Raw genomic sequence first — 25,793 nt, 5'->3', positions numbered from 1 at the left:
GCTGTTTTTTTTTTTTTAATTTGAAAGTCAAATGTTCCTTGCTCTTATGAAGGTGATATTTGTTTCACCCTGCTGGAGTGTGGTTTTACTATGTTTAGCAGGAAAACTACAAAACTTGACAGGCACTTTCAGTATTTAATTTTGGAGGATAGAACCAAACCAAAGCAATAATAAATTTTAGGAAGAGTTCATATATGGAAATATTGAAAGTTAAAATATAAGTTTCCTTATTCAGTAGACTAGTCATAATTTCATAATTTGGGGATTTAAATTTATACAACAGGAACTTTGAGGAAGAAAAAGCTGTTGTTTATTATTTCTTCATCCTTGAAATCATCAAGTATTTTAAAACCACGAAAAAGAATGAAAAATTTCTCAGAAACTTTCAGAAAAGAAAAACTTCCTAAAACCTGTTTTTAGAAGATGCATGGATCCTTAAGGAAGAAATATACACAGTGTTCGAGAAGCAAATTGGACAAAGCATCCCTGATCACTCATGTTGGTTAACTTTCGTATTCAGTAGTTCAGATATGAAGATGCCTGATCCTCAGACACATTGGAATGTCTATTGCTGAGTCATACCTTTAAGTCTAGTTCCAAGAAAATAAGGCAGGAGGACCATGAATCTACAGTCAGCTTAGAAACAGTGCCATTTCTAGGTAGGCATGAAATATAGAATAAAGTATTAAAATGTGTGTATTGGGTGAGTGGGGAATTAAGACAGAACAAGAAAAAAGAAACAAGGAAACAAAAAGATAGAAGCAAAGAGACTTCCGACCCCTTCCTCAGAGAAGTTATGTATCTGGAAGTCATACATAGTTAATATAAGATCATAGTTAATATAAGTAAAAAAAAATGTTGGAACGATCAATCTAATCACCTCTGAATGAAAAATTAAAAATTTGAATTAAAATAGTTTTTTGCTACTCAGAAGGAAATACATTGTCATCCTTAGAACTTTGGCCTCCAACTAGTTGGTAAATGTCAATATGTTTGTGTGTGTGTGTCTCTGAAGAATTTTTTAATAAGCTCACAAATATCCTTATAAAGAGCTTCACTGAAGCACTTAACAGTAAACCTAATTTAGACTGAAATAACAAAACTAAAAACCTAGGAACACTTTTCCTTCCTTTTCAGAAGGAAAGCTGGGCAGAAGAATTTTAATCTATCAACCTGACTGCTCTAATCAAATCCAAAGACCTTCTAGGTCTATGTGATCTACATGGAATACAGACACAGCCTTAATAAAGACTTTTGAGATACAGTTACTTGGTGGAAGGAAAAGGCCATGTTTAAATGTGACATCTAATTGAGAATAAGACAAAGTGAGGCATCTGAGAAAGATCTGACAGAATGAGTCAGAGATAGGATATGCCCAAATCTCAGGAAAACAGCACAGGAAGCAGAAGGTGTTTAAGAGCAGCACAGGGTTGAGGATCATGGAGGTGAGTAGAGCACAGTGGAACTGAGTTCATTCATGAGTTCTTGAGTTCAGTGCAGGTCAGCAGAGGCAGTTGAAGCCAGAATATAAGGAAGAGCCAGAAGATTAGAAAACAATGTTGTTGGGTTCCAGGAATTGCCTCACAAACCACACAAAGAGTAATCTCATTCACAGAGAGTTTATTGAGCGTATGCCCCAGGACTCATCCACTAGGGCTGTACTCCAGATTCAGGAACTAAACCTTGAACTCAAGTTAAGATCCTACAGGGATTTTATGTCCCAGATCTACAAATATCTGTGCCAAATTATTTCACCAATCAGGATTCGGGGATAAGGGATTTCCTTAAGAACACGTCTTTGTTGTACATTTATCCTGTTGGTTGGGGTATTCAGCTGTGGAGGGGACTTGCCTTGTCTAATACTCATGTCCTAACTTGTTTACAAGGATGGGATTTGTCTAGCGTTCATGCCTTAATTTGCCAAACAGGATGTTAGTTACCCATATCCATGTTTCTTCCTGCTAAGTAGGATGTTAGTTCCCAGAGAGGTCTTGGGACCATAAGCTTTTACTGCACTACTACTTAAAATGGATGTCTTATTCCAAAGAGTTTCTTATATTAGTGCAGGTGTCTCTCTTTTATTGGGGTCTATCCTAGAGGCAGCTTAGACCCTAAAAGCTATGGCATAGGAAATGCTATTGGGTGGTTGGTTTGGATCCAAGCTTGTTGTGGGTAACTATACAAAACATTTCTATTGAGTTTTATCATAATTTGTTTCCAAGGGCATAGAAAACAACAGAATAACATGTAATCAATCTTAGTATTAGAAAATTTCTTAGTAGCAGCAGAAACATTTGAAAAAGTTTCTTTGTAATGGCAGGCTAACCAGATAACTGTTACCTAGGCCTTAACATTCCATCTAGGCCTTAATAGTTTATCTAGATCTTGACAATTAGAGTTAGTTTGAGGTCACGCAGAGCAACCCAGTAAAAAGCTGAAAGAAACGAGATTGAATCAGTCAGCATGGAGAGGAGTTTAAGCCAAAATAGCTGAGTTGAACCAGCCAGCCAGAGTTCAGAAAGAACTAAAAGGGGGAGCTTATTCAGGAATAAGCCTCCAAGAAGACAATTACCTCTGGTAAATAAAAATTACTTTTACAAAGCTCCTTGAAGGAATGACATTTATATTTCATTCAATAATTTGCCAGAAGACTGTATCTGAGCACGTTATAGTGGAGCAAAGATCAGCATTTTTTTTTATTTATTCAATTTACATTCTACTCACTCACTGCCCCTTCCCAGAAACCTCTCCCACAGTCCTTCACTCACCCTATCCCCATGTCTCCTCTGAGCAGCTGAGGTCCCGCCTGAGTATCTCTCCCACCCTGGCACTTTAACTCTCTGCTAGGCTAGGCACTTCCTCTCACTACCTTTCACTGAGGCCAAACAAGGCAACCCAGCTTGAACAACATAGCACACATACAGGCAGCAGATTTTAGGAGAGTCCCCATTCCAATTGTCGGGACCCACATGAAGACCAAGTTGCACATCTCCTACATATGAGCAAGAAGCCTAGGTCCACCCTATGTATGTCCTTTGGTTGGTGGTTCAGTCTGTGAGAGTTCTAAGGGTCCAGGTTAGTTGACTGTTGATCTTTCTTGGGGTTCTTCCTCTTCTGCACCTGCAAATCTTCCTCCTATTCTTCTATAAGCGTCTCCATGTGCCATCTACTGTTTGCCTGTGGGTGTCTGTAACTGACAGAGTCAGCTTCAAGGTAATGCCTCTCAGGGGATAATACACTCCTATCTCCAAACGTAACAGATTGTCATTAATAGTGTTAGAGATCAGTGCTTGCCTATGGGATGGGTTTCAAGTTGGGCAGCTTATAGGTTGGGTATTTCCTCAGTCTCTGCTCTATCCCTGGTTCCTGGAATGCAAATTTTTAATATAAAAAGTCCTTAGGATGGGAGAGGAAAGGACTTGTAACATAAACATAAGAAATTCAGATCCTGAGAAACCATGTAAAATGCTAGTTCTGGTAACATGCGTCTAGAATCATGGCTGCAGTGGAGAAACAGGAGAATTTTTCGTGTTTCCTTGGCTAATTAGTTAAGGCAAATTGATGAGTTCTAATTTAGATGAGAGACTGTCTCAATAAATAATAATGATAACAATAATGTAAGAGCAATAGAGAAAGATATTCAACCTTAGTTTCTGGCCTCTACATGTGCACATTTACACACAAGCATATATAAACACATATACATATACCATGTGTGCACTTGTACAAAGATACACAGGTACACATGAGCACTTAGAAAACAGTTTTTAAGAATGAAATTTATCATAATCAGGATGGAAAAATGGACCAGGGCACACTATGGAGTGGATTATTCTATAAGAGGAGCAGCCTGTCTACTGATCACTTGACCATTACAGCTATTAATGCCCATATCTCAGAGCCGGTTTCTGACACCATTTCAAATATGGTTGAGTGGAAAGGAAAAGAAGTTTCTTTCTGAAAGCAATTTCTGAGAAGAGATGACCACACACAAAGTCTTGGGTTTCAATGATAAATGACCACCTAATGGAAAGCCACCCTCTGTCACCTTTTACTTTACTTGTTTGGATGTTTGCTGAATGACTTAATTGAAACTAGAGTTAAGGAGACAGTGATAGAGTTTAAGCTTTGTTTAAAAGTAAGGACATTGCTATTTAAATACACACCATCTGGAACCAATTGTTCAGAAACAAACCTGCTTTATTCTTTGCAATAATTCAATGTTAGGGCTTGCCTTAGCATCACTGTCTATTGCTGTGATAAAACTCCACAACGAAAAGACTGCTTGGGGATAGAAGGATTTATTTTGCTTGCATTTCCACATCACTGTCCATTTTTGAAGGCAGGAATGGCAGGAACTCGGGGAAGAAACTTGGAAGACAAACCTGATGCAGAACTCATGGCAGGGTGTTGCCTGCTGCTTTGATCCTCAAGCCTTTTTCAACCTGCTTTCTTATAAAATCCAGGACAACTTCCTAGGGATAGTACCACCCACAGTGAACTTGGCCCACCCCATCAATCATCATTCAAGAAAATGCAACATGGGCTTGCCCACAGGCCTCTGTAATGGCGAAATTTACTCAGTTGAGGTTCTATTTTCTAAAATGATCCTAGCTGTGTCCAGTTGACATGAATCTGAGAAAACCAAAGGACCTCACCAATACAGGAGTTAAGGTGAAAAATATGGAAATTCCTATATTCATGTAAATGTGAAAGTTTTTTTATACTTTTTGAGATTATTATATAATTCATTACATTTTACTCTTTTCGTTCTCCTTTGAACAACTCATATTATGCTCACTGCTCTCTTTCAAACTTATGGACTTTTTCCACTAATTCTTACCACTTTTGTTTATATATGTGCATGTATACATGTGTGCATATTGAGTTTCCATATATTCCTCCTAACTATAACCTGTTTAGTCCAGATAATGTCACTTGTACACAAGTTTTCAAGGCTGACAATTTGTCCCTGTACAAGCAACTGGTGTTCTTTTTCCTGGGAAGACCTCCTCTCCCACTCCAAGCTTTCCTTGGTTGTGTATAGTTTTTGTACATGTTGAAGCCTCATGGGCTTTCCCCTGTCGAGTTTGGCATGTCCATTGGTATCAGGCTTGGCCAGTCATGTTGAGTCCTAATGAGTGTTGCCTTTGATGGTTTTAGGAGACATAATCCCACAGCAAACTTCCTGATTCTCTGGCTCTTACAATCTTTATGACCCCTCTTCCGTGTTGCTCTTTGAGCTCTTAGGTGTAGGGGCATTTTGTAGATGTATATACGCTTCACTTTGATGGGTTGTGATTTTCTGTAGTGACTTCCTACCCAGATAGGTTGCCTATGAACAGGATCAATAAATGACATGCCAGTTCATTGTACCCTAAGAGTGGTACCTTTGCGGTAACCCAACAGCTCTCTAGTTGGACTGAAGACTTGTTCAGTAAGAGGGAAATTATGCCTCATACTGGAAACCTAGCTAGGTACTCGGTGATGGCAAAGCCATCATTATGGGAGGAGAATATACAACTTATAATTTATGAAACCAGCATAATCCCAACAACAACCTGTCTCATCATTTGGTGAGATTATAAAAAGCAGAACTTCATTTCTCACTTTTCCATGCTGGAAACTTCAAGATCAAGATACTAGAAGTTTCAACATCTGGAAAGATAACCTTTCTAATTAATATATGGTAACATTTCCCAATACAAGAGACAAACATTTTCTCTGGTCTTTTTAAATTAAAGAAATGATCCTAATCAATTCTCTCATTTCCCAGTCTCCCACAAAGGCTCAATGTCCTCATAACTTACCTTCTGGTTTAAGATAGGGGCGACGTAAAGCAGGACTAGGGGAGAGATAGTTTAGTGAACTGTGTATACTAAAAGTCAAATGCAAAGAAATCTAGTAAAGCCCTGTGACGTCTAAGCTTTGACTTCAGGAAAGAAAGAGGGAGCAGGATGCCAGAACACTGAGGAGATTGAGAATCTACAGACAGAAAAGCCACACATAAGCAGCAGCACAGAAGCCTTTGCCCACATAGATGCCAGGAGGCACATTCCAGCTCCTATTGTTCACCAATACAGAGGCACAGCCCAGGATACAGCCCAGGATACAGGCCACATGGAATTAGGCATACAGATCTACAGGCAGGCTCACACTGGCAGGCTGGTGAAGGCAAAGACTTTGGCATCTCACCTTAAGACCATTTTTGGACATTTAGACAAGAATTGGCATTTTGCCAGAAATAATGTTAATGTAGATTTTAGCATTTGTCAAACATTAGATATCTACATTTTGGGCTGACTTATGTCCTACCCCCACGTCCAGTGTTAGCTAAATTATACCTGAAGTATACTCAATATCTCTATTTGTCAAAATATAGATCTTATAGAAGTCAATATCATACATATATTTATAGCTTTTAAATGCACTCCTACTACTAGCACAATACTTGTCATTTATCTAAAGATTATAACTAAAGAGGGATACAACTATAGAGGAATACCTACGAATAGAAGATACTATTTAGCAGAGAGAAAATGAGTATTTAGATATACTTCTTCCTAATGGACCGTGAAGCGATCTGCTCGTTGAGCAAATTTCAATTTGTAAGCCAGCACCTGGTTACATTGTTAACATATGCAAAGACATGATAGGGACTCACTCCTTAGAAGGATTATCTGAAAAGAAGGTCCAGGGTCAGGAGCAGCACCAAAGATAGGATGCAAACGCAAATGCAAACAGACAGCTGAATATATTGGAATGCTGTTCCAAGCCTGTATCTCACAGGAGCACCAAGGACCTCTCTAGCTCAAGTTAATGCTCTCATATGAAAGCTGGAGAAAGCTTGAAGAGCAGGAAGGGACACAGAGAGCAGGACATGGGGCAGGTGAGATAAGAGTAAGAAAGGTTAATAGTGCCGTATAAAATTACAGCTGTAGAAAGAACAGCATTCTGGGTGATGGAAATAAAAGACTATCAAGAATGACAGGCTGGCCATAGGCACAAGCATGGGGTCACCTCATCATACGGCTTTCATGAATTTACTAAGAGCCAGTCAATATATTTGTAGACATTGTGGGAAGCAAGTTATAATTCAGAAATAGATTTCACGTTTCCTGGGAGAATTCTTGGTATTCTATTCTACATTCTCTAAAAGTAAAGACTAGTGATGACAAATAGACAACTACCTATAAGAGATCAAATTTTAATTTTCTTGTTAGCAGTAAGACTCTTTAAACTTCTTTGATTAAAAAAATGAACCAACAACAACATCCTTGAAAATAAAACAACAACAACAACAACAAAAATAGAATGGGTTAAAAGTGCTAACAGAACACCATCATAGACAGAAAGACCGGGCATAAAATCTGTAATATGGAACTTAATTGAGGTTAGCATAATGTTGTGATTCATACTTAGTGTCGCTAAAATCCTAGCAGATGCTATAAAGTTAAATTTTGAAGAAATTTTCAGAAAAAAAAACCCAAAAACAATACATAAGAATGAAGATACAGTTTTCTTGATTTGTTATTTGTTTTATGTCACTCAAACCCAGAACTTTTCTTTCGCAGTAATTGATAAAGTACCCTAAAATCTGAAACCATGTATTTTGTCTTGCTAACAGATGTTTCCATGAGATTTCAAAAATGCATATGAAAAAACCCTAGCAGCATTAATAAAGAAAAATAGTTATGAATAAAAATAATACAATGTTTGATTTTTGTTTTGATTTTTGTATTAATTTCAAAATCCTCAAATGTCCAGAAAATTTATTTTTTATTTTACATATTTTTGTAATTGTTTCTTGTATTAAAAACACTTTTTATGTTTGTTTAATCAATTACTTTTTTTATATCCCAAATCTTGCCCCTTCCTGGTCCCCCCTAGCTGAGCTCCTACACTCACCCCCTCCCTTCACTTCTGTCGATGGGAGGGACACTTTTTTCATACAAGATATTCTGATCAGAGTTTCCCCTCCCCAACTCTGCCTGTCTCCCAACTCTTCAGTTACTCAAATCCGTATCTTCCTTTTCTTTCTATTTAAGAAAAAAAAAGGTAAACACAAAACAATTTATATTTTTAATCTCTCAACACTCACTGTAAATCTATAAACATGTTCATACTGCAGACTGCAAACATCTTCTCAGGTTCTCCTTATATGGTATTAGATACATTCCGTAGTGAAATCATGACAATGTTCCCTAGCAGAAGATATTACTCATTATTCTGCCCAGATTATGCTTAGGGAATAGTCCTTATCATCAACATTTCCTGAAAACATTTACATATTAAAATACTTACTAGTGATGGGCCTCCAACAGAATAGTCAGGATCAACCACTTCAATAGACTATTTAAAATGAATGAATGTTTTTATTAATTGACAGACAGTAACGAACCTAATGTAGATAAGAAATACTAACTGAAAAAAGAAAACCATTTGCTAGGAACATGCAAAGACCTACCTGTTGTAAACCTAATAATTAACTTTCACATGTGGAACATGAGTAACTTGCTATTTTGACTTTAAAAGAGCCCATACCCTTGCTTCTGAAACAAGAATTGGTAACCAAAACACAGACAAAAGATATTCTGATCCTCATTCCGTAGCAAAATAACCACCAAAAACGAACTGCTAACTATGTCTTCTAATTTGAGTCTAAAAACGCTCCAGGACATACTCTATGTGGTACATTACACATTGCCGGTGTTACTATCCACCAACACGCCATCAGCAGCAATATGTTCAGTAATTAAAAATCTTTTCTTCCACATTTTCAGAGTGGTCTAATTAATGTACTATTCTTCTGGCTTTTTATAGCTTCTGTCTCAAAAAGGATAAAAGCAACTTGTTATATGACCATGTTAATGGTCAACTATAAAAGGATTGCTAAATCTTCTATGCCCATTAAGATTGCCCATATAGCATATTTTAAATACAATGTATCAATACCGTATACTTTTGCAACAAATCAAATGTATAGCATGCTCTGGAACATATAAAGCTTGACTTAGTGCTCTGAACTCTTTAAAAGAGATAGTGCATGTCTCATTGTCCTCAGATTTTTGCTGTCATGGGTTACTTTGGTTTTGGTGATGGATATGTGCATCTAATATAGTCAATTCTGAAGCATAAAATTAACACAGATTGTCCACAGCTTCTGTTTTGAATGCCGATTCTAACCATATAGAAGTTCACTCACGTGAACAGACTTTCAGTTCATTTAATTTTAGTGTATGATTTTAAAAATTGATTAGTGTTTTTAATAATAAATTTTATAAAAATAATTTAAAAAATTCTCTGTCACTCACTGGAATCACAAACTTGAATTTAAAAAGCCACTTACAAAAGATAAATCCAGGATTATCTGAGCATTGAAGGAAAGCCTCCCTGAATCTGGGAGCAGAATTTAGAGCTCAGAAGACAGAAGACGAGATTTCACTTCCTATTTCCAATAAAGTTAGGAGAAACAAAACATCATATACAAATGAGATACCTTTAGCCTATATTAATTTTAAAAAGTTATTACTTCTGCATAACACAATTGTACTTTTGTTTCTTTACTTCATTTTACTATTACTCTAATACCGGTAAGTAATGGTAAAGTTTACTCTTTTTCTGATACTATCCATATTTTAATAATCAACTCACCCTCAGTTCTATAAGGACAAGGTGTAAGCATCACTTCAGACCAAAGCAATACTTGCTCAGTTTAGGGAAGAACCCACTCTATCACTCAATTAGGGTAGCCGACCTGGCCAATTAAGTGACAGCATGCTTAAAATCAGTAGAATCAGATAAACAGTGAATTTTCAAATACAACTATATCATAAATACTTTACTTTGCCAGCCTCTCTCCATTACAGACTCCCTAGGGTTTTCTGGCTGCACCTTGTGTTCTCATGAAAACACTGAGGGCAGTTAAGGGAGGATGCCTTCTGCATGAGCCTAGGGAAAAGGCACAGGTGCAGACACATGCTCACACTGCACTGCAAAGCTCACAGCACACTTGACCACCAAGAGCAGGAAGATGGGCTCTGGCAGTCTAGCATTTTATCTGCTAAGTACCAATCCGGCCTAGGAGAAACATGGCTGAATGCTTCAATCACTTCTATGTCCCAACACACAACACTGCGTTTTGTTAGTTCTTACCAAGGTAGAGTGAAACTCTTCAAAGAGATTTGAAGGGAGGAAAAGGATACTAATGTCAAGTAAGAATTACCAAAACATCAATTTTTCCACTGTCATACCATTTGTATTTTAGCTGATATGAAAGGCTGGAAGCAGACCATAAATTGTTCTGATAAAATAGAAAATACCTGGTGTGATTTAAGAGACTCTGGGAGATGAGCTTTGAGCTTCAGTGGAGAGCCTGGGTTGCTCTGTACTTTTAAAGGAAAGAAAAAAAGGCATTTCTACATTTCTGGTGTGGAAACTGAAAAAATAGAGATGTTCTTTTCTTCTGACTGTTCATGATAATATCTTTTGGAGATATCTTTGGAAAACAGATGATTTTCCAATACTATTCCTTTTTCTGTAGGAATATTTCATTTGACAGTGAAATCTGAGCACCAGAAGGCAGATAGTTTAAATATATTGCCACAGTTTAGAATGGAATATTTTATGTTTCATAAATCTTTATAGGCTATCATTCCATGTGATATATTCAGAGACTATTCTTGTTACTTAAGGCAGCTTTCATCATAAAAGAAGTTAAATATGGTAATGTGTCCTACCTGCTGACTTTTTGACTGAGCATTCTAAATGCCAGTAGGTTTGGAAGGAAAATAGCAGTAAACAGTGTTTTGCTCTGATGTTGCCCTAGGTTTTCATTCTGGGCTCAGTAACTTAATAACAAAGGAGAATGTAAATTTCTATCTTTATTTTTCTTCTATTTCTAATGTTATGAATTATTTACTTAATTTCCCCTTATATATCTTCCTCCATACTCTCCCATACACTCCTTCATGCTCTTTTTCAAATTTATGCACGCTTTCATTAATTTTTGTTACATGCACACACACATATATCATACGCACACACACACACACACACACACATATATATATATATATATATGCTTTCCCCAGCTTAATTCCTAGCTATCTTCCAAACATTTGTCCTTATGCCCACAGATAAGTTCATTTCCACTCTTCTTCAAGATTATTTCTCTTTGTGACAGATGGAGACCACTGTAGAAAACCATAACCAATCAAAGGAGAGCACGAATTTCTTATTGAGGATCAATAGGCTCTTTTTTCAAATACCATATAGCTGGCCATGAGGTGCCTACCTGTAATCCTATAATCAATGGACTCGTGAGGCACAGGCAGGAGTATTGGGAGTTCAGCTGGGTAGTGTCATCCTACTCGGATGCAGTTAGAGAAGGAGGGAGAGAAAGCCATATGTTTTCTGGTTGCTTGAAGGGAAGCCTCTCTATGAAAACCGTGCCCTCAAGGACAGAAGTAGCACCTGCCAAGTCTACCATCCTTCGTCGGGCAAACAAAAGCTAGAAATTTCTAATCAGTGTGTTATTCACAGTGGACAAAGAACAGTGAATGTGAACTTTGCCAGGGATGGAGAATTCGATATGACTGGGGATGGCTTATTCCTCAATATTACACATTTATGAATGAAATCTGTGTATGAGAAATCAGAAAAATTCAAATTCTCAAGAGCACTGTCAATGGCAGGCTATTTCCTTCTCCTTCTAAACAATCCTAAACCCTGTGAGAGAAAGAATTCTGACAGTCATCATGGAGTTCTGTTTCCCAGTCAAGAATTAACTGTCAGCTGAGCTTTTGACATGTCAATTATATGAGAACCAGGGAGAACATATAGGACTTTGCAAAACAATGAAGGGACAGAACATATGGATATTACATGAAAGGATCAACACAGAAGCATAACTGTTCAACAATTGATATCGGAATATCTATTGACTCGTGTTAAACATAATAGGACCTCTCAGAAATACCAAACTAGTGAAAATAATACCACGGAGACTCTAAGTAGCCATCAAATGGCTTCCTCTTTGTTTTTGGTTTTGTTAAATCGTGCAATACAGTCTGAGTTTTGGATATTCTTGGAGCATGCTACAATACCACAGCACTTCAGAGAAATGCGAACTGCCTGAAGTAAAACAATATTTTGTTTTTTTTTTTAACATGAGTAGAATAAAATGTAAATTTTAGAGTCACACACACACAAAAAAAACTGCTTGAGAGCAACAGTCAGAGTACGAATAATTTGCCAGGAAATCCACATGTTTATTAGTGATGCAAAATAATTTTTACACTAGAGAAAAACTGCAAAAAATATGTCCCCGAGTTTTTCCTTTCACTTTCTTCTTAAAGTAAAAATTTCTACAGTTGGGTCTTTGAAACTAAATCTCTGGACAGGCTGTGTGAAAGCCTCGTATAATTTCATTGAGAGCTTGAGAGGCAAACAAATCTCTGAAGCAAGCAGGATCTATGTTTGTAAAAGAGCTTATGGAACAAAACATCATTCTGAAAGGAACACAGATAAAAGTTGGTATCCAATGTGAATTATATAACAGAACATTTTATATATGTCACCATGTTCTATGGCTCTCAGCAAACTGTGGCTTCAAATTAAACATGAAGAGATGGGGCCAGGGTAATAGTCCCCAAGAAATTTATAAGCTGTTGCAAAAATATTAAAGGAGTACAGGAGCATAAAGATGGTGAAACGATTTTAAACCAAAGCACTGGGGAAAAAAATAACTGGTTCTAGCTGCTGGTTATACTTGTTAGGTTTGTATTCATGATAATAAAATCATCTACAATTTAAAATAAAAGTATGTGTACAAAGTAGACTCTAATAGAAATGTTTGGAATGTCTATCTAAGAGAGAATACAAACAAAAACCAAATAAACAAACAATAAAACCCGAAAACAACCCACTGCATTGCAATGCCAGAATTTATTCAGAGATTAATGTTAAGTTAGTTTTGAACTATAAAACCTGTTGTAGGCTGGGCTGGGTACTGGGAAAGCCTTAGACACAATGATTTCTGGAACTAGCATTCCTTCTTGCAATTATCAGTATTAAAATATATTTCAAAACTTTCTTGGAAGGCTGTAGCCCTTCCATACAACACAGTGCAAATGTTAGGATTCTCCAACTTTATTCTAGCATTTGACATATATGCAGGTGATCTCAAATACCACCCTGAAACCTGAAGAATTTATCAAAATACACACAGAACATATTTTAGAGTGCCCTGCTGATAGTGAACGTATGATAGTGAAAGAATATGGTTAGAAATCCACGAAATGAGATGTCACGTACAGCAGAGTCCAGAACAGCCCATCCAGCAGTGAAGCTGACCCAAATCCCCACCTTAAGTAGCAGAGCTGACATAGACTTTTTTTTTTTTTTTTGACATAGACTTTTTAATGCCTCCCATACCCCACAGGAGCGCAAAACTATTTCATATAGAAGCCACTTTCCAAACGCTTACAGTTGACCTTAAAGGAGATAAAGGTAAAGGCCAGAATTTTCTTAGTGTAGATTAATCTTTTAATGTACACTCTATTATACAAAGCTAAACTGTTGTGTCCTGAAACAGCTTACATATAAAGCCACTAGAAAAGCATTAACTCCTCTACTCTTGAATTCTCCTAAAGGGACATCTACTAAGACAAGTTTTAGTTAGCTGTTTGTTTTAAAGAGCACTCAAGTAGACTCCAGGCAAAAACACACTTTTATATGCTGCATACTTACAAAAAGAATGAGATGATATTCTGGGAAAGAGAAAAATAAAATGATTCTTAAATGTGATGTTGACCAGATGCAGTGGTTAATACAGAGATAAATCTTTCTACTTGATTACGTGATTGCATACCTACAGACTACTTGCATGATGTGTCCTGAAGTAGAGATATGTAAAAGTCTGCTAGTTGAATCTGGTTTGCCTCATGAGCAGAAATGGTCACTGCCTAGCAGGGTGTGTTAAGTGGCTATCATCTCCCCTGTAACTCTGGAGGGCAGTAGCTCAAACATGGCTGAACAGAGATGGGGGCTATTCCAGCAGCTTTATTTACAAGATATTCATGCATATCTTCGATATAGCACTATTGGGATGTCCTCATAGTGTGAATGCTCCTTGATACTCAGCTCCTCTGTGTGCAGAGGGATGGCTTGAAACTCTTAGAATAGATTCTCATTACACCCTAATTTACAAAGAAACATTTTCTAGTATATTGGAAAGTACCTGGGGTGTAGGTTCTTATTTCCTTATTACATTGAAAGAACGCACTCATATTTAGACTAATTTTGTTAGAGAGTTTCATTGGCTTACTGGAATTGATTGCAAAGGAAACTTTCAAAAATGATGCACTAGCCACTCAATCATGAAATGGTTTTAGGATGCTGGAAAGTTTACTTAGAAAATTGAATTTCCTGAGTAATAGAGTCTGCCTATTCTAAAAGAATCAGACTTGATTATAAACTGGACAATCTGAACAATGCCAGAGGTTTCATACATATAAAGCTTAATTTTTAACATATAGATGTATACAATCAATAAATTATTTATTTTATATTCAAATTAATTTTATTATTTATTTAAATAAAATATTTTTGGTTCTTTTTTTCGGAGCTGGGGATAAAATATTTATTTTTAACATATTAGTTAAATCAAAATATTTTAACTTCATGTGCATAGTTTAATACTGTCAAAATTTTTATGACTTTAAAATAGTTAAATCTTGTGGTTTAATTCAGTTCAAACAATAAGCTTTTGGATATAAAAGTATCTAAGCAATATTAATTAAGCATATAGCAACAATTTAGTGATTCTTAACTTATTTCAAGAAGCATGTGACTTAGATGGTCATCCACAAAATTTGAATTTCATACTCACATATACATAGTTACTTATGAAACATATTTAAGATCCATTAAGTTTCCATTATTTTTAAATAGATAAAATTTTGTTGTAAATCTTTATAATTCCTAGGACTGAATAAAGAAAAATTAATAAAAATTTTTTGTCTGTTTAATTTTTTTACTAGGAATGCAACAGGAAATACCAAGCTTAATAAGGAAAAATGAAAAGTCAAGAATCTCTAATAATAAATTGGCATAGTTCCAAATATCATATCCACAGCAAAGTTTATTCTAAGTTCATTGGTTTATAATATGCTATGCAGGATTAGTTAATTGTCACACTTACAACACAGGGCATTCTATAATCTGCACTTCACATGAACATAATCAAAAATAATGAACTACCAAAGATTTTAACCATGAGTATTCAGCTTGAAACACTAAATGTCAGTTTCAAACGATGTTTCTCTTACTGCTGAATATGTGAAAGAAACGTTGTTCCTTTCATGGGTTGACCTCCTGCTCTTATTGATCATAAAACATGGTGATAAATAGGTGAAGGAGAATCTCTCATCATATTATAAACTTCATATACAAAACACACACACTCCCAGGCCCCTGAGTGTTGCACCGGTAGCAATCATAATTGTAGGAATAGTCATGTATTTGAGCAGGAGTTATGCAAAGGAACACAGGAGGAATAGAGAGGAAAAGGAGGGGGAAATGATTTGTGGTCAATTTTCTCAACAAAGCAAAATTTAAGGACTTTCATAGTCTCTAAATGTAGATCTTCTCTAATAAATTGTAACTTGATATGGGATAGGACATGTCTCATGTAAGCCATAGAATGGGTAGGTGCAGGCAAGTTTCAGTGAAATAGCTCAATAGCTAAGGGACCTTACGAAAAATCCTAAGGAACTCAATTACATCCCAGGAGCGACATAATGGAAAGAGGGAACCAACTTTCCTAAGTTGTCTTTTGAACTCGACATGCACATACATGACATTTCCCTGCCCCTAAATATACACATGTGCCTGTGCGTGCTCATACACACACACATACACACACACACACACACTCACACACACACGCACGCACACATGCACGCACACATACACACACACACAGACAGACAGACAGACAGAGACAGAGACAGAGAGAGGCAGAGAGACAGAGAGAGAGGAAAGAGAGACAGAGAGACAGACACAAACACCCACACACACACACACACACACAGAGAGAGAGAGAGAGAGAGAGAGAAGCACAAACAATAAAATGCTGTAACAAAAAGAAATACAGAGAGTAATAAATTCAGAGAGTAGTTGACACTAGCAAATGTGCAGTCCTTCAACTGAGATTTTAATTGGTTTATGCCTAGTATTAGATTAAAACAAGGTTCTTGAGAATAAGAGCTAAAAAGGAGAGTTCCTATGTAGTGTCTCTAATATAAGTCCACTGCATGAAAGGACAGGTGAACATAAGTGTAGGATTCTCATGTCTCCTTAAGTTCTGTCTTCTTCTATTCCCAAGGACAGACATAGCTACCTTCTAACCAAATAGATTTTTTCCATAAATTGAACTCTAAAGTCAGCTAACTTTTATTTTTAATTATAATACAGCTACATTCCTTCTCCTCTCCCATGTACCCCCACTTCTTCATAAACTCATAGCCTCTTAATCGTTACCATGTTCATGCATGCATATACACATATGAGTAAATACATACACAACTCCATGAGTCTATTTAATGTTTAATAAACACAACTCTTGAGTCTGTTTAATGTTGCTTGTATATGTTTTTAGGACTGAGCAGTTGGTATTTGATAACAAATTGAAGACTGATACCTAGGGAAGACTAATTATCCCTTTCTCTCCATTTGTTCAGTGTCTCCAACACTTTGCTTAGGGCAGGTCCCTGTAAGTTTTCCATTATCTAGATTGGCGCAACAATTGGTGTTGCCATTGTTCAAGCCTTGTTTAGGCAGCCATAGCATTTAAGATTTCATGGATGCCACTTCCCTGGCCAATTGTTTTCATTATCATGTTCTCTATCTCTTAAGCACATCAGCTAAGTGTACAGATAGTCAATAAAACCCAGGGTGTGCTTGTTCTAACACAATGAACAAGACGCATGCTAACACAATGAACAGGATGTATTATGTATTATGCTAAGAGTGTACACTTTGCTCACCCATTCTAGATTTGGGTTTTCTCTCCTCCTATCCTAAAAGAAGCAATGAATGCTATCTACAAGGGCCAGGAGGCCAGAGACAAAGTGATAGCCACTGTGGCCTGAGTAAGATGTGGATTCTAATACTCGAAGAACCTGGGGAAGACAATGCAGCAGTACTTAGAATTATTCAGTATTGGAAGGACATGAAATATTTCCTATATATTATATTTGCATATATGCATATAGGCATACACACACACACACACACACACACACACACAATCTATTCCTCTATACTTAAGAGTTCCAGTTTAGGACTTTCAAAAGCTGAGGTATAATGTTAGAAATAGTGGTACTGCACACCAGTTATCCTAGAACTTGAGGATTCTAAGCTGAACTGCTTTTTGGAAGACTAGTCAGGGTCACATAAAAAGTCTACTCTCAAAACAACAGCAACAAAAATAAGCTGAGGTAGAGCCAGCCTTTCTGACTGTATCATGAAGAATATTCTCCCTTTCCTCCACAGTGCTTGATGGCTTCCCATGATTGATACATGCAGTGGTCTAATAGATGTTGATCTGTAGAAACTAATGTCAGTTTCATCTTAACATAAAAGTGTTGCTGGGAGGAGCATTTTATTGTCACATTTTATATGATATTATGTCTGTGCTGAGGATTGAATCCTTTCTAAAATCCGATTTGAATTTTAATTAGCAACACAGAAGAATTTACAATAAAAAAATAAAATCTGAAGCTCAACCATACTTAGAATTTTCTTCCCCGACCCTCTTGCTTTTCTTTTCTTTTTTTGTTTGTTTGTTTGTTTGTTTTGTTTTTTTGTCTTTTGTTTTTTGGGTGCAACGAACTTTATTGATGGTAATCAAGAGAGAAGGGAGGGCTCCCTAGGCCCCTCCTGTTATTATGGGGGTCTGGAATAGAATTGTGAGGGAGATGCTCAGTGTTGGGGGCCGAGTTGTGATGGGGACTCCTCAGCAACTGAGGGCCTCTCTCTTGCTCTCAGCATCCTTGCTGGGCTGGGGTGGGTGGTCCAGGGTTTCTTACTCTATGGAGGCCATGTAGGCTATGAGGTCCACCACCCTGTTGCTGTAGCCATATTCATTGTCATACCAGGAAATGAGCTTTACAAAGTTGTCATTGAGAGCAATGCCAGCCCCAGCATCAAAGGTGGAAGAATGGGAGTTGCTGTTGAAGTCGAAGGAGACTTTAGTGGATGCCCTTTAGTGGGCCCTCAGACGCCTGCTTCCCCATCTTCTTGATGTCATCATACTTGGCAGGTTTCTCCAGGCCGCATGTCAGATCCACAATGGATACACTGGGCGTAGGAACATGGAAGGCCATGCCAGTGAGTTTCCCATTCAGCTCTGGGATGACCTAGCCCACAGCCTTGGCAGCACCAGTGGATGCAGGGATGATGTCCTGGGCTGCCCCATGGTCATCACGCCACAGCTTTCCAAAGGGGCCATCCACAGTCTTCTGAGTGGCAGTGATGGGATGAACTGTGGTCATGAGCCCTTCCATGATGCCAAAGTTGTCATGGATGACCTTGGCCAGAGGGCTAAGCAGTGGCTGGTGCAGGATGCATTGCTGACAATCTTGAGGGAGTTGTCATATTTCTCGTGGTTCACACCCATCACAAACATGGGAGGATCGGCTGAAGGGGTGGAGATGATGACCCTTTTGGCCCCACCCTTCAGGTGAGCCCCAGCCTTCTCCATGGTGGTGAAGACACCAGTAGACTCCACGACATACTCAGCACCAGCGTCACCCCACTTGATGTTAGCGGGATCTTGATCCTGAAAGATGGTGATGAGCTTCCCGTTGATGACAAGCTTCCCATTCTCAGCCTTGACTGGGTCGTTGAACTTGCCTTGGGTAGAGTCATACTGGAACATGTAGACCATGTAGTTGAGGTCAGTGAAGGGGTCGTCGATGACAACAATGTCCACTTTGCCAGATGAAGAGCAGAAGGCAGCCCTGGTAACCAGGTGCCCAATACAGCCAAATCTGTTCACACCAATCCTCACCATCTTGACTATGAGTCGAGGCTGGCACTGCGCGAGAAGATGAGGCTGTCTCTGGAGCAGGGAGGAGCAGAGAGCCTCTCTTGCTTTTCCTAATTTGCAATTATAGAAGTCTGTTCAAAGCACCTTCAGTAACGTTTATTTGAGGCCCATGTATTAGGAAATGCTTGAGAGATTCCTAAGCACTATCATGTTTGAAGACAACCACAAACTTGTCGTAAGGCAAATAGCCCCCTGCCTAAACTCAAACTTATATGTACTTTTTTCAAAAATTTACAAGCTGCATCTGTCTCATCTAAGACATTTTCCCTTCTTTATGGAATCAGTATTTTCCACCAACCTTAACAAATCCTGACTAAAGTGGATGTCGGAAACACATATTTCTGGAAATATTACAGGTTGTCTTCTTATAAAGGAAAAACTCAGCCAAAAATGCTATGCTTGCTTTGCTTTCCCAGGTAAAACATTGAAGTTGTAGTCTTAGCAAGCACGACTGTGCTAGAGACTAGGTACTGGATGTGTGCTACATGTTTGCACAACAAGAACAAGATGTCCCCTAAAAAACGAGCAAATTCACTCTTCTCATGCTTTGTGCTCTGTGCCATCGTGACTGTGAACCCTGTAAAATAAACTCTATTTTCAGTGCTGTCTGACTAAAGTTTAAATGAGAGAAATAAAAATCTGTACAATTTTCTGTAGACACGAATTTTATAAACTGTCATGTATTCTCAAGCTTCATTTACTTTCTAAATGAATGTCCAAGTATCTGTGAGTTTTTTACATGTTACATCAGATATTTCATAGCTAGAATCAGTTTCACTACTGATGTATTCCATCTTATAAAGAACTAAATATAATTGTTTAACATTTTGGGGCTTGATAGCTCCTTGTAGAAGCCTGTACCAAGAAGTAGAGATTTAAAAAGAAAACGATCTTTTTCTATATTTCCTTTCTATTTTATTTTTAAAAAATTGTAAGCTATTTTATGATATATTATGAAATTTTAATTTATTATGTATAATATATTGTATAATATAAACTATTTTAATCATGTTTTAAATGATTATAGATTTTGCAGTGCACATTAATGAATTTAAACTCAGTTATTTCAAATATAGACATTACATTCTTTAACAGGCTGATAAAGCTGGATGTCAGACTTCATATTTAACTTAATATGTCAGGGAATGCCAGAAAACACAAGTATATATTCCTGGCTTCTGTGGTTTGACATAACAACTTATCACAAGGTTTCTGTTTATATGCTATATTATCAACAAGTGAGATTTTACTAATAACAAAATTTTACTTCACAGAAGATTTACTTTATTTTACATAAAGTACATTTCAATTGATAATGAGACCCTCCCTGGTTAGTCTATATCGATCATTTCCATACTGAAAATAATAACAATTTTAAAAATTTATTAGGTGAATACATATTGGATATGCAAAAGTGGTAGTTTCAAGATATAGAATTTCTCTGTATTCGTTTATTCAGCAAATATTTACTCAAGAATAACTTTGAAGATATATTTCATCAAACCAAAATTGTATGGTCACACTTGATGGCGAAATCACTTTGTGTTCGGCATTCAGGGCAAATGAGCTTCCAGTAGATGAACCAAAGAAATAACCAAATATTCAGTTTGTTTGTTTGTTTATTATTTGCTATATTCATTATTGCATGGGGAACAGATGAAGCCCTGAGTGAATGAAGTTGTGAGTGAATGTGTATCCTGATATGGGCATGGCCATGTCAAGAAATCCCAAGAACTAGTACCCACCACACAATTGGCTAAGCTAATACCTGCATGAACCAGGATTTAGGGAGGCAACAAATCTCTCACTGGAAGTAGGAGTATGGGAGTATGACTGTTTATGGAAAGCTGATCAATGCATGCAAAGACTAGTAAGTGCAATTTCCTCCTCTGGGATGTCTGGAGCCTCAGACTGCTAACCCACAGAGACCTCCTACAGAGATTATCTCACTCATCCCCTTGTGCTCTACAGAAAAACCATGCTAAGGTAGTTAAAGTTGTAGAGGTGGTACCTGCCACAGAAGCCTACTTGGTCCCAGCTTCTACACATGTGTTTCTTTCTTAAATCTCTTCTCCCTGACTGTAGCCAGGGTTCTTGGACTCAGGTTATATGTGTATCAGCATTTATTATCAGTGGTAGTAGTAGTAGTAGTAGTAGTAGTAGTAGTAGTAGTAGTAGTAGTAGTTGTTGTTGTTGTCGTTGTACTTTCTTTTAATAAATACTTTACACGTATATATGTCTGTGCAACCCATATGTGTCTGGTACCTGTAGAGACCAGAAGAGGAGGGCATTATATCTCTGGACCCAGAGTTATAGATGATTGTTAGTTACTGTGTAGATGATGGGACTCAAACCTAGATCCTTTAGAAGGACACTAGAGCACTTAATGTCCTTAAGTGTTGATCTATCTTTCCATCCTCTGTTGTTTCTATCAATCACCACTATTTTGTCTAATGCATTAGAGAAAAAACGTACACACACACACACACACACACACATACACACACACATACACACACTGTCTTGAGGTTCCTTGGTTACCATCAAAAACTGAAACTACAGTTTTCTAGGTGACCATATTTAAACATTCTTTTAATTAATAATACGATGCGGGTTAACTATTCTATTATGTTCTGGATTTTTTCTTTGTTCCTCTCTTCTCTCCCTTTCTCTCTCCTTCCTTTTGTTCCTGACTTCCTCCTTTCATCTGCCCCTTCCATGTTTCCTTTTTTTCTTTCTTGTTTCTTAATTTTATTCTCAGTTGTCTCATTGGTCTTATAATCATGTCAAACATGACAGATCCATATGTTCCTACGTAATACATAAGTTCTTGAATAATTTAGTTCTTAGAATTAAATAATGAAAACTCAAATTAAGGTAATTGTCTTAAATACCTGCAATATGTTTTATAGAAAAGAAAGTGGAAAGATGGCTATAAGTATGAGGACATGGATTTGATCTCTAGGAGCCCAAGAAAATGCAGTAATGGCCTTGGTAATATATGCTTATAATCCCAGCACCTCAAAGATGAAGACAATTGGATTGCCTTGGGAATATCTGACCAATCATTCCAGCCTAGTCTATGAATTCCAAGTCCCAAAAAACAGAAACTTCTATAGAGAGTGAAGTTGACTTCGGACCCCATGTGCACACAATACACACATGCATGTGTGCATCTACAAAGATCTATGCACTTGTATTTATTCATTATTACCCATCCTATACAATAAATAATATATAAAATATTACTCCTAAAAATAAGCAGTTACCAATTTTAAATTTACAATGTGTACTCCAATAACAAAATGAACACACTATACAGGGAAAGAGGTATATGATCATGTTCTTTGTTCTTTTTTAGGTTTTTCAAGGCAATTTTGATAATGATACTCACAGGAAAAATGTCATCGACCCTCCCATCTATGCACGACACATAAGAATCCTTCCTTGGTCCTGGTATGGAAGGATCACTCTGCGGTCAGAGCTGCTGGGCTGCACAGAGGAGGAATGAAGGAAGGGACCACATATCCCACAATGCTTTTCTTTATTTTCCTATAAGTATCTACATGAAATGAACTGTGCAAATCTGATAGAAACAGCATTTGTTTTTGTCAAAGCGTTCAAATTACAGTAGGCTACTGACTGTCTTTTTAGGCATTCTAAGCCTGCTTTTTCAATAATTTAATTTTTTTTCCTTTGCTCAACTCTCTATGTAATATCACACTGTGTGAATTACTCCCCTTGTTCTCAGAATTATATAGATTGGCTGAAGTATAGTAGGCATAACAAGTCTCCTTTTTACAGCAAAAATAAAACTAAACAAACTCATAGTCATCAGAAGGAAGAGTTAAGGGAGAATTATGGTCACTGTTCAGTTAACACATAAAATGTTACAATGTTAGCAATAAGGTTTTTTGTGATGAATTTGGATTATCTTGATTGTTTTCCTGTGCCTAACACTGTTAGTGTGTATTACAGAGATTTGGGGAGGAAAATTTGATATGCAGTACCATTAAAAGAGCAATTCTAATTTTAATTTCTTTACTTATAATAAAATACTTTATATTATTTATATGCTTCATAAATAGGTTAATATTCTTTGTCATTGGACTTTCTCCTTTTATTTGCCTTAAAGTATTATTATCCTTTAAGTTTATTTATATACACAGAACATGTATTAATATGCATTGAACATGATTGGATATCAGTAAATGGTTCTATGTTGAATATCAGTACATTGAACCAGTATTTTTATTTTTGAAGGAAGCTATATGTATTTCATGTCCAAAGGCTATCCTTTTTGAGAATCCCCTGTTACCATTTAGTGAAAAAGAACAAAAAAACCACTATGGTCCTTGAATTTAAATCTTCATTTCTTTGAAATAATAGACTCATTATCTGTGTATTTAAAATATTAGCAAACGTATGTGAGCTTAGTGTTGCACAGCTTGGCCAAGTGCACTCAACATTTTTTTGTGAATTTCCACATTTCCCATGAAATGAAATTTTCAATGCAGTTTAAAATCAGTGATGGTTTCTGAAGAAAGCACATTGCATAATTATTTGTGAGAAGCAATGTATTTACTAATGACAAAATCATAAACCATCTTCAGGATGAAAATTGATTTTTATTTCTTTTGCTTCAAACGTCTTAGAAAAACTAAGCAATTATCATAACAATTTGTTATTGATAATGGAGGCATCATTGACATATGTCTCAAATTAAAGCTCACACTGCCTCCATAAATGTCCTCCATACCTAATTTATAAGCTTAACACGTATTTATTTTATAAGGCTTTGACACAGAGTTATTGGAGTTTTAAATTGAAGGCCCAGGGAAGGAAAGGGTGGATGTGGATGAAATGCACAATACTGCTATCCTTTATTTGATTTTTGTCGTTAATATGTGTGCTGTGTAAGGAAAGCGACTACTCTTTTGTCCCGTCTGTTCATGTGTTCACAACATCTCTCAGTGATGTAAATATGCAGCAGTCTTCAATCACAGCGAAGAAGTGAAAGAGAAAGTCAATCACATTGCCATTTTAAATGACAGCAAATTCATTGTTCTATAGCGGCTGTCAGGCCAAATGTTTGGCCCATGCCCATGTGCTAATTGCACCAGCTTTGTTAACAATCTCTTGATTTTCAGAATATAAAATGCTGAATAATTTTCAACATTTTCCCAAAACAAAACAGCTCTGTCCTCAATATTACTATCCTAAGAAATGTTTAAAATTTTCAATAGAGAATATTTAAAATAGTATTTTCAATTAAAATAGCTCTACATAGAATCACTTAAGCCCTAGAAGTACAAGATTTTCTACCTAGCCATGGTCCTTGTTTCTCTTAGTGATAACTGTACTACTGAATTTGTAGGTGTTTTTCTTTGCAGATTCTTTATATGTAATGTAAAGTTCCAGAAATTATGAATAACGTGTTGTGCTGAAGAACCTTTTGAAACCATTTTTGACCTTGTGACGCTGCTGATACCTGTTTGAAATATGTTCTCGAAAAAAGTTGCTAGTAACAGTAGCAGTTACTGTTTCAAAAGATGGTGAGAGTCTTCCCCTTGCTTGTACACCTCTTCCCAGCTCTATGCACTACCTAAAGCGTAGCATGTGCAATGGATATGCATTTGTCCACGAGGGCGCTTGTATTGGGAAGTAGCTTGCCTATCAGTTCTATCCATGGCTTCAAGCTGAAACATGAATTTTTTATTTAATTTTATTTGCAAATAAAATTTTAAAAATACAAAACATGGAATTTCTTACCCTTCACTCTACTACATAATTATCATGAGCTAATTTTATAATTCAGAAAATTATGAATTAACTTTTAAAATAACCAATTCATGTATATTTTATTCTAATCATTTGTCACAGACACAATTCCTACTTTAAGGTTGACTTTCTCTCTGTGAATGTCTTCATAAAGTTAGGTGTGGATTTTGAAGAACAGATATTAATGACTATTACTATGCTAGACAACAAATTATGAAATATAACATTGAATGCTGTCGTCTGGTGTGTCTGTAAGGACAGAAATAACTAAGATACACATAACTTTTGCAAACTTTCAAGCTGTGTAATATTCCAATGTTGTTTTTTCTTTGTAGATATACTTAAATCACGTAGGATGTTGTAAACTCAGTATGATCCTGTCTAGTCCTCAAACTTAAAATAAACTTTTGAAAAACCGTGTTACTTTTGAAGTTGTGTTTTAAACATGTGTGTAAGCATGTACAAGCTGTCTGTCTGTGGCTGCACACTAAACTTCACCACACACTAAGCTTAATTTTTATTTATACAGATCAACTAAATAGGCAAGCAAGAAAGATTATTATTGTACAGTTAATTTCAAATATAAGACTGCAAAAGTGGCTCTTCCAAAGTTATTAAAACAAGTAAATTTATCCATACGTTTGTATTTGTAGAAATTTTGCAAGATAATTATCCAGTCATTTTCACCCAATGTATACTTAGAGCAGTGTAGTACAAGACTGATAAATATTGTTATTCATACAATATTTCTCTTGCTTCTATTATTCTTTTGATTTATCATGCTCAGGAGTGTATTGAGTGAAGCTGGTTGGGAATAAGCAGTAATTTGCCTCTACCTCCAATTATTGCCTAATGAAAGTGGCTTCTTTATAAACACTCCTTCTCTGGTTCTGTA

The 25,793-nt window shown here is 36.6% G+C and overlaps 1 protein-coding gene and 1 pseudogene across 1 annotated transcript in view; one reads left to right on the top strand and one right to left on the bottom strand.

Annotated features, from left to right (window-relative positions):
* Positions 1 to 25,321, top strand: part of Edil3 (EGF like repeats and discoidin domains 3) — a 498,350-nt gene extending 473,029 nt beyond the window's left edge. Inside the window, exon 11 of the mRNA XM_032899069.1 lies at positions 22,479 to 25,321. Within this exon, the coding sequence (XP_032754960.1) occupies positions 22,479 to 22,628 (150 nt within the window). The 3' untranslated portion in view covers positions 22,629 to 25,321. The remainder of the gene's footprint in view (positions 1 to 22,478) is intronic.
* Positions 18,092 to 19,081, bottom strand: LOC116897314 (annotated as a pseudogene).
* Positions 25,322 to 25,793: the final 472 nt, after the last annotated feature.

Source organism: Rattus rattus, chromosome 3 (assembly GCF_011064425.1).
Source record: "Rattus rattus isolate New Zealand chromosome 3, Rrattus_CSIRO_v1, whole genome shotgun sequence".
NCBI classification, from domain to species: Eukaryota; Metazoa; Chordata; class Mammalia; order Rodentia; family Muridae; genus Rattus; species Rattus rattus.
This window is presented reverse-complemented; position numbering and strand designations above follow the sequence as displayed.